This window comes from Mustelus asterias, chromosome 13 (assembly GCF_964213995.1).
Source record: "Mustelus asterias chromosome 13, sMusAst1.hap1.1, whole genome shotgun sequence".
Taxonomy (NCBI): Eukaryota; Metazoa; Chordata; class Chondrichthyes; order Carcharhiniformes; family Triakidae; genus Mustelus; species Mustelus asterias.
Window position 1 is genome coordinate 46005864 of NC_135813.1, and position 10689 is coordinate 46016552.

General features: G+C 48.1%; 1 protein-coding gene across 1 annotated transcript; it reads left to right on the top strand.

The window, feature by feature from the left end:
• The first annotated feature begins 9587 nt into the window (after positions 1–9587).
• Positions 9588–10483, top strand: rnf208 (ring finger protein 208). The gene has a single exon (XM_078227613.1). It carries the CDS (start codon positions 9746–9748, stop codon positions 10481–10483), a length of 738 nt encoding a protein of 245 aa, XP_078083739.1. The 5' UTR covers positions 9588–9745.
• Positions 10484–10689: the final 206 nt, after the last annotated feature.

Sequence of the window (10689 nt, forward strand, 5' to 3'; positions counted from 1 at the left end):
CTCGCCTTGTAAGAATTTTTGTGAATCTTCATAATTACAAGGATTCAGGCTGACTCCTATATCATTTTGTAATCAAGGTTTTATTGCAACAAGCAATACAGATATTAATGATAATATACATAATTAGCAGTAATTAACAAAGCTTGTGGTTCAGGTCTCTGACCTGTCATCAGAACGTGTTACCAGCATTTCCAGCATCTTCCAGCAGATGCAGTATTTAGTTTTTGTCGCAGTAATTAAGTTGGTTTTTGGCCCTGCCCACTTTGACTGGACGGAATGTCATGTACAGATAGGTTAGAAAGCATTTAGCTTCCTTGTTAGCCAGCATTAACATAGATCTTACAGAAACTCAGGATTCATCTTGCTGATGTTGATCTTTTCCAATTCATCTTTTGCTCAATCATTCGAATAGCTCTCTTCCTCAACACCTCTCCACAAGTTCCCAAAATGTCTGAAAAATGGGTGTAAGATGCTCAAACTGATGATTTGCACTTTCAAAAGAAGCAACTGTATCTTTAAATTTCCTCCAATCATTACATTGATACAAGCATGAAGACAAACAGCAGCTAAATGAATGGCAAGATTATTTATAAGTAGATTAGTCATGGTAGCTGAACTGCCATTGTATAATGGCAGCAATTCGCCATGACTCCTTCACCAGCACCTTCTCATCCACCCAGAGAACAAGGGTACCGGGTGAATGAGAACATCATCGCCTGTAACATCCCTCCAAATCAGCCACCATCCTGACTTGGAAATGTATCGGCCATTCCTTTATTGTCGCTGGGTCAAAATCCTGGAACTCCCTTCCTAACAGCACTATGGGTGGACCTACACTACATGGACTGCAACAGTCCAGGAAGGCAGCTCATCACCACCTTCTCGAGGGCAATTAGGGATTGCCAATAAATGCTGGCCTAGCCAGTGAAGCTCACCCCCATGAGCCAAATAAGAAAAAACAGTTGCAGCCTGTCAGAGAAACAGTTTCCTTACTCACTGCTCGATACAGACTGTAGGCATATTGTCCCAGTCCTGTTTGCTCCTTCCTCTAACTGCTGCTCCTGCTTCTACCCAGATGTGATTCCTACCAATGAGAAAATAAGTACACAGCCACAACCCTGTGGGATTCACAACCAATAAGTTTAAAATCATCTAAGTAGCAAAGTTTCACTGTGTTATACAAGAAAAGCGTCTCCCAAACTTACAACTGCTGCACCTGAGCGGCTGAGAATTCTATTAAATATTACTGGAAATCGTCCTCCTCCTGAGCCATAGTGTGTGGCTGGAAGCAGGAACTGTGGGAGCAATGAGGACTGGGGCGAAAATGGAGTTGGGAATCACAACAACATTGTTTAAATCTGAGTAACATGTTAGTGAAGTTTCCCATCAGGATCTGGCAGGATCTGTAGGATCGAGCTCTGCCTGCAGTCAGGTAGCTGGCACTTTCATGTGTTAGTTTGGCCCGTTAGTGTCCCGCATTCAAACACACACGAGGAGGAGAACCCAAAAATTACCTCAATTGTCTTAACTTATAAATGTGGCCATTACATTAACAGTCCTGTGTATACCTATGCTCTCTTTAAATATGTATGCCCCCTCAGTATCTTCAATCTTAAATACAACATAGAAATATTCTGTTTAGAACACCAGTTCAGAACTGGGCGGCCATGGTAGCACAGTGGTTAGCATTGCTGCCTCACAGCTCCAGGGACCTGGGTTGGATTCCTGGCTTGGGTCACTGTGCGGAGTTTGAACACTCTCCCTGTGTCTGCGTGGGTTTCCTCCCACAGTCCAAAGATGTGCGGGTTAGATGCATTGGCCATGCTAAAATGCCCCTTAGTGTCCCGGGATGCTTAGTTAGAGGGATTGGCAGAGTAAATATGTGGAGTTGCGGGGTAGGGCCTGGGTGGGATTGTGGTCGGTGCAGGCTTGCTGGGCTGAATGGCCTCCTTCTGCACTGTAGGATTTCTACGAAAGCTTTGAATGAATATTCCCTGCACACACAATAGAATCAATGTTAACCAGAGTTTTACTCACTAAGCATTGTATACGAGTGTTTCATTTTAGTTTTCCTTTATGATAAAGAGTGATGTGGGCGGCACGGTAGCACAGTGGTTAGCACTGCTGCTTCACAGCTCCAGGGACCTGGGTTCGATTCCCGGCTTGGGTCACTGTCTGTGTGGAGTTTGCACATTCTCCTCGTGTCTGCGTGGGTTTCCTCCGGATGCTCCGGTTTCCTCCCACAGTCCAAAGATGTGCGGATTAGATTGATTGGCCATGCTAAAATTGCCCCAAAGTGTCCTGGGATGCGCAGATTAGAGGGATTAGTGGGTAAATATGTAGGGATATGGGGGTAGGGCCTGGGTGGGATTGTGGTCAGTGCAGACCCGATGGGCCGAATGGCCTCTTTCTGTACTGTAGGGTTTCTATGATTTCTATGTAAATACCTGGGTGCTCTGGCAAGGTGCACCCTGACCCTGGTTGACAGTGAATGAAAGAGCTTTGGGCTTGAGCTGGCCTGTGTTCCAGGCTGCTTCAGACTCCTGCAATAGTTCAGCCTCAGCATTGTGCAATGGTTAGGCAGTGCTGTCTGACATAAGCAGCCAGAAAAGGGGTCAGAGGGGAGAGGGACCCAGAGTATGGCTACCGTGGTAAACAATCCCATTCTCAGTTCCCATTCCCAGGATATGTCTACAGCTGAGCATTATCCCACCCTTCTCGATGATACTAGTGATGCCCTGCACCACCTTTTCCAAATTCTTTCACAGGATGTGGGTGTCACTGGCTAGGCCAGTATTTATTGCCTATCCCTAACTGCCCTTGTGAGGGTGGTGATGAGCTGCCGTCTTGAATCGCTGCAGTCCATGTGATGTAGGTACACCCACAGTGCTGTTTGGGAGGGAATTTCTCTGTGAATGGTCTCCAAGCCTGATGAGGCTGGATGTGAAAGCTCTGATATACTAGTCCTCTATTCCTCAGAGATCAATCATCACTTGCCCATTGGCTATCTGGCATGGGGAAGTTCTGCTGTAAAACCCCTGGAATTGTCACAGGTTCCAGAGTGGACTGCAGCACTGTGAAATCAACATAGAAAGCCGTGTCCATGTAATTAGTGATTTCCTCTATACAACCTGCCATTAACTTGCTATGTTCAATCACTGAACCAATGTAGGATTTTGAGAAGACATCCATTTTGAAAGCCGGATCTGTGATACCAAGATCAAGATTCTTCAGTCAAGGTTTGCATTGAACTGGAAGATCTGTATAGCTGCCAGTTGCTTATGCATTGTCTCCACAATATGCTGCTCAATGTATCACTCATTTAATATCCCCCGGTGGGAGATTCCACAAACTTTCAATCCCTCCAACACGGATGCACAATGGCAGCCATGTGTACCATCTACAAGATGCAATGCAGCAACTCACCAAGGCTCCTTAGGCAGCACCTTCCAAATGCACGACTGCTACCACCTAGAAGGACAGGGGCAGCAGATACATGGGGAACAACCACCTGGTTTCCTTCAAAGTAACTCACCATCCTAACTTGGAAATATATCAGCCGTTCCTTCACTGTCACTCGGTTCAATTCGTTTGGCAACGATGAGTGAATGAGAGAATAGTTGAAAGGAAGAGCAGGACATATAGTTAGCAACACCCCTAAACATATAGTTAGCAAGACCCCTAAACATATAGTTAGCAACACCCCTAAACATATAGTTAGCAACACCCCTAAACATATGGTTAGCAAGACCCCTAAACATGTAGTTAGCAACATCCCTAAACATATAGTTAACAACACCCCTAAACATAACATAGAATCCCTACAATGCAGAAAGAGGCCATTCAGCCCATCATGTCTGCACCGACAACAATCCCTCCCAGGCCTTATTCCCGTGACGTCACGCATTTAACCTGACACTAAGGGGCAATTTAGCATGGCAAATTAACCTAACCTCCACATCTTTGGACTGTGGGAGGAAACCGGAGAACCCGGAGGAAATCCACGCAGACACGGGGAGAACATGCAAACTCCATACCGAGCTGGAATTGAACCAGGGTCCCTGGTGTTGTGAGGCAGCAGTGCTAACCACTGTGCCGCAAGTTATAGCCCTGAAACAGACAATTAGCAAGACCCATAAACTGAACATATAGTTAGCAAGAGCCCTAAACATATAGGCTGAAATTTTACCACCCTGTCCACCACAGGAAGTGGAGCGGGTGAGGGGCAGAGCATGGAAAGGTCCGTTGACCTTGGGCAGGATTTAACGATGTCGGGATAAGCGAGGCTGTAAAGTCTCGCCTATAGTTAGCGAGATCCCTGAAATATTTCCTACTTTTTCATGAATCAATAAAGCAAGATAATTTACAATAATGTCAAGTGTTAACATGCAGCCAATTGGGTGCAAGAACACAGTATCATGCAGCTACATTGGATGGGATCATTAATATTTTGGTCTGAATGCAAGGCTGGTGGTACAGAGTGTCAGAATGGGCCTACAGGCAAACATAAAACTAATGTAAGATAGTGTGATGGAAAGGTTATGGAAGTATCACAAATGCTGAATTAAGGGAAAGTAGCAGCAGGTTCTGTTATTTCAGCTGAGTTGGTAAGTTCATTATATTTCTTCCTACATTGCCTCTGGGTAAGCAGTCTGGTACTCAATAATTCAGGGAGTCACTTCCTATCATTCTTGTTGGGCTGTTTTGTGGGGGTCCTGTGACACACACCTCAGCCCAATGTCAATCCTTTTCCTGGGCTTGTCTCCTCTGTCAGAATTCCAATGATACCACCTGGGAAAACTGTGTTGTGCTGAGTGTGCTTCAAGCAGCAGGCTGCCCGGCTAACCCACAATGACTGCCCTCTCGTCAAAGCCTGCATCACCATGCAGTCTGCCCCCCAGCAACAGGCAAGTTCCCACACTGAGGGGTTTTACATTCTGAGAACACGTCCCCACCCCACGCTGAGACTATGGGAGCGTTGTTGAGACTATAAATACATAGGGAGGAGGAGGGAGTAAATGTATTACTGGCTGGGCAAGAATGGAAAATCTAGCTTGTAAAATCTTTCCAAAGAATAATCTTTGTCTCTGTGGGTTGCAACAGGGCCATACAAGATCTAAATATGTGTAACTCTGCGTCACTGTGGTTGTACTGCAGCCGTGAAGGTGATGTGCTCACTGAATTAAACAATGTGGTTGACTTGGGGAAACAATGACTTTACATTGTCTAAGTTCTATACACTGATTAAGTTTCCTTCTTGGGGCCTGGAGATAGGTATTTTTATAATATTCTTTCATTCTAACTAGTTTGCGTACTACTGCCTGTGTTCCTTTTGTTTTCTGTGCTCTCCATACAGCTCTCACTCTATCCACTTGGGAAGGTGATGATGAGCTGCCATCTTCAATTGCTCCAGTTATGGTGTAGGTACACCCACAGAGCTGTTAGGGAGGGGGTTCCAGTGAAAAGTGAAGGAATGGTGATATAGGGTGAAATTGCCCCCTCAAAAAATGAAGCATCATAATGATCAGAATAACGGAGTGATCTGCAGCAATCTCCCAGACGCACTCCATGCTGCACTCCCACACTCTGTCTTGGAGAGTTGGTAGTTTTGTACCGATTCTGGGGAGGGGTGGGGTGGGGGTACATAAACACACCAGTGAGCTCGGCTTCAGAGAGTTCGGGAGCTGTTTTGCAATGGCACCCCGATGTCATAGTGCACTGAGAGATTCTCCTCCCTCCCCACATGGGCATTGGGAAGCCCCCCTCCCATTTGATGGCATGTCCCCCCACACCCCCTCCCTGACATGGGTCGTCGGCATTGGGGCACTCCTGATGGATCCCCTGCCTGATCCCCGACATGCCCCCCCCCCCGCCCCCCATCATGACCCCCAACAAACCGTCTCACCATAACCCCCTTCTGCATAACCCCCCCATCATGGCTCCAACCCCTGGCACTTCCCGGCACACTGATGGTGCCAACTGACACTATCGGGGTCCCCAGTGGGCAATGCCAGGGTGTCTGGTGGGTACTGCCGAGGTGTCTGGTGGGCACTGCCAGGGTGCCTGGTGGGCACTGCCAAGGTGTCTGGTGGGCCACCTGATCACTGCCCGATGTGCACCGCCCAGCCATGCCTCTGACCAACCAGGGACTTCAGTGGCCTCCAAGGCCCATTGTGCCTGGTCTCCACCGGTGCACGCCCATAGTGATTTTCGCTGTTTTTGTAAACAAGCAATGCATATTTAAATCTGCTAATCGGCCTGCGCGATCCAGTTCACAACAGTAGAACGGGACTGGGACAATTTCAAACTGTTTCACCCCGGGCATGAAACCAATTTTTAGGCCCATAAGCTATTTTCCCGGATCAGTGCAAACCATGCCAGGAGCGCCGAGGTGGGAAAATTGCCCCCATAGTTCCAAGTCAGGATGATGTGTGATTAGGAGGGGAACTTCCAGGTGGTGGTGTTTCCAGGTATCTGCTGCCCTTGTCCTTCCAGGAGGTAGAGGCCGTGGATTTGGAAGATGCTGTCGAAGGAGCCTTGGCGAGTTGCTGCAGTGCATCCTGTAGACGTTACACACTACTGCCACTGTGTGTCTTGATCTGGTGTGTCTATATCTGCTTGTTATTAGTTCAGGGTATCTGTTATAAATTTTGGATCTGCACTAGATATTCATTCTGGTTCAGCATCACCAACCCCCCACCCCCGCACCTCCCGTTAATCAAACCTACAAACTGAATAGCTTCTTTCCATTAGAAGGCCTGTAATAAAAGACGCACTGCAGAAACTCACCAAGGTTCCTTTGGCAGTACCTTCCAAACCCATGACCACTACCATATAGAAAGACAAGAGCAGCAGATACCTGGGAACACCGCCACCTGGAGGTCCCCCTCCAAGTCACACACGATCCTGACTTGGAAATATATCACCGTTCCTTCACTGTTGCTGGGTCAAAACCCTGGCGCTCCCTCCCTAACAGCACTCAGGGACTACAGCAGTTCAAGAAGGCAGCTCAAGGGAAACTAGGGATAGATAATAACTGCCACTGACATCCACATCCCGTAAATGAATAAAAATAAAATCTTTATTGGGTGACTGGATTAGTGTGATCTCACACGTTCACTTGTGTTGTTCTATCTACCAGTTTATCACACACCCCAGCCCCTCCAAACTGTAACCCCAGCATCTTCAGATAGTTTGACCTGATGTTGAAGGGGACAAGGGATCGGCCAGCTCAGTTCCCAAAGAACATGGTGTCGCTCTTGCTGCGATTTACCTTGGCTCTCGAGGCCAGTTTGAACTGGTTGCAGAAGCTTATCACTCGCTGCACTGACAGCGGATCCAAACAGAAGATGATGGTGCCATCCATGTACAGGGAGACTTTGACCTGAGTATCTCCATTGCCTGTTAACCCTCTTATGCTCGCATCTCCCGATGGACCCAGTAAAAGTTTCAAAACAACATACAAACAATTCAGGAGAGAAGGGACAGCCCTGCTTGACTCCAGGTTTGATCAGAAACTTTCTGATTTCCACCATTGATTGAAACTACACTGCCGATGTTTGTGTAGAGCAGTTGGATCCAATTTGCAGTTCCTCCCCCTAAAGCCTATTTTGGAGAGCACATCTAATAGAATCATAGGATCATTCAGTGCAATACAGACTCTTCGGCCCATCGAGTCTGCATCAACATGCAAGAAACACCCGACCTCCCACCTAAGCCCATTTACCAGCACTTGGCCCATAGCCCTGAAAGTTATGATGTGCCAGATGCGTATCCATGTACTTTTTAAAGGATGTGAGGCAACCCACCTCCACCACCCTCCCAGGCAGCGCATTCCAGACTGTCATCACCCTCAGGGTAAAAACGTTTTTCCTCACATCCCCCCTAAACCTCTTGCCCCTTACCTTGAATCTATATCCCTTGTGACTGAGCCTTGAACTAAGGGGAACAGCTGCTATCTATCCACTCTGTCCATGTCCCTCATAATCTTGTGCACCTCGATCAGGTTGCTCCTCATGTAGTTGTTTTTATTGGTCCTGTGTGTCTTATACCTTGTTCTTATTGGCCTAAAGTTAAATTTTTACACTCATTGAGTACTCTATGTCTTTGTTTGGCCCAGCTTGTCCCCATGGGCTGTCAATCCCACAAACATCCTACTGAACCTGGAGGAGTACCGCTGACGAAGGCTCATCCAGACTGGAAACGTTGGCTCAATTCTCTCTCCACAGATGCTGTCAGACCTGCTCAGTTTCTCTAGCATTTTCTGTTTTTGTTTCTGATTGCAGCATCCGCTGTATTTTGCCTTTACCTCGGTGTGCTTGGTGCTGTATGGAAGCTCTTACCTCTCTCAAATCTCCTTTCAAGCTGTGATAAACAGGCTTTTAAAACTCAAACTTGGTGTCAGTTTCTTACAACTTCCTGATTTTACTTTGTCTTCTGCCCTAATCTGAACTGAGTCTCCCTTCAGCCTTTGCCAGCAACTTCCCAATGAATTAAACGCATTTGCGTTAATCACCTTTCAGTGCAATTATACGAATGAACAGTTTGCCAGCTTCCCAATTTTGTATTGAAAATTCTAATTTTATTCTCACAAACACTCTCTAAATGTCATTATCTCAAGACATTTTGAGAGTAAAAACATGTCAAACAGGCAGACTTCAAAAGGAATACAAAATAAATACTGTTTCCTTTTCGTCACTGCCCATTATCAAAGTACAGATCGTCAAAGATGCCAAGAGACGGCAGTCAATATTGAACACAGAGGGAGAGTAGAGGGGTTAAGTGTGTGAACTATCTAGAGGTGACCTCGCTGACTAGGAGGGTGTGAAGTGCTCAGGGGAATAGCTGCTTTCTCTTGCAGTAGCAGCACCAAGCCACTGTGACTCAGGAAGGAAATGGCAACAGCATCATCCTCTGCTTTCTCAGCATCGATTGCACCGCAGCCCAAGCCCTTTGAAGGTTAGACAGATGAATGAAAAAGGCAAGCAGCTAGAGGTTGGCTTCAGTTGCAGAGGTAGCCTGTGTTGAGGGACTGCGGCCTGGAGCCCCCACACTGTGCTGAATGAGAGAAATGTGAGTAGCTGCAATACTGCAGTGCTGCTGCAGACAATACTGCCATCAGAGGTAAACAGAGGGCTCGCAGAGAAAGAGAGAGACAGAACAAGCTGCAGAGCAGCCACTGCCCTTACTATCAACAGAGACGGACACTTTGCTGCTGGAGGAAGGCTTGTGCTCAATTGGAAAGTGAAGCATCAGATTTGACTACAAGTGCAGGTAACGTGATTCAAGCAAGCATCTTCAAACAGCTCACTATCTCGGAGCTGAGAGATTTCCTCAGTGAGTGAGCTTCTCTGTCGCTCCTCAGTCTTGCCATCGAGGTTTCTTCTGGAACATGTTTGCCCTGCCTGCCTGCTGTAGCTTCATATTGCAGCATTCACTGCCAGTAAGCAACTGAGAGACCTGCTGAGGGAGAGAAGTCGTATCGAGCTGCTGTAAAGCTGACACTAAGACCTCAGCCTCACTCGGTAAAGAGCAAGGTGTTTGACCGGTGTAGACTGTGCAAAGGATTCAGGATGTTTCTTGCTGATTGTGTTGCAGCCTGAGCCTGCTGTATGGATAGTGAAGAATCCTGGTGCACAGAGGGAAGCCTGCAGGGTGCAGAGATGGTCAGACAGCGAGGCGAGTACAGCCCCTGCCTGTGAAGCAGGCTGCTGAGCCGGAGCGTGGACTCCCATCCTCCTTCCCCATGGCGTGCCTGAAACAACAGCAGGCTGCCATCAAGATGGAGGCGGTGAAGATTGTGCCAGCAGAGAAGTTTGCGGATTGTCCCAACTCGCAGTCTCGCTACGGGCCCTCGCAGTGTGTCCGGGAGCCCCCGCTTGTCGGGAAGTGCGCCTGGCCCCTCGAGTCAGAGATCATCGCCAACCAGGCCTGCACTGATGTCCCCACCCTGGAGAAAGCCCGGAGCCCCAGTGGACTGGCCAGGACGCCACCCCGCCGCGAGAAATTTGTCCAGGGCCACCGTAAGGCCAGTGCGGAGATGTGCTATCACCGACAGACACCATCCGACGAGGTCATCGTTAATCAGTACGTACTTCACCAATCCACCACCTCAGAGCCCCTGGAATGCCCCACCTGTGGCCACGTGTACAATGCCATCAATAAACGCCCACGGATTCTCTCCTGCCTACACTCAGTGTGCGAGGAGTGCTTGCAGATCCTCTACGAGTCCTGCCCCAAGTACAAGTTCATCTCCTGCCCCACCTGCCGCCGGGAGACCGTCCTCTTCACTGACTATGGCCTGGCGGCCCTGGCCGTCAACACCAGCATCCTGGCCCGGCTGCCAGCCGAAGCCCTGACCACCAATCCGGGCCAGTGGGGTGGCGAGGCCGACCGCAGCTGCTACCAGACCTTCCAGCAATACTGTGGCGCGGCCTGCAGCTGCCAGCTCCGAAACCCGCTGTCTTCCTGTGTGATCATGTAGAAGGAGAGGGAAGGAAGGCCCTTTTCCCTGTCGCAGAGTCACATTTGCGACAATATGGATTACTCCAAGACTGAACAACTTGCTGTGCTTTCTCAGCAGTCTATATGGTAAATTATCTATAACTGCATTATCTCACCTGGGAGTTTCTGTGTTTTCTGTGAAATCAAAGGTATCACATTCAGATTGAGTGGCAAGTATTATGCTGT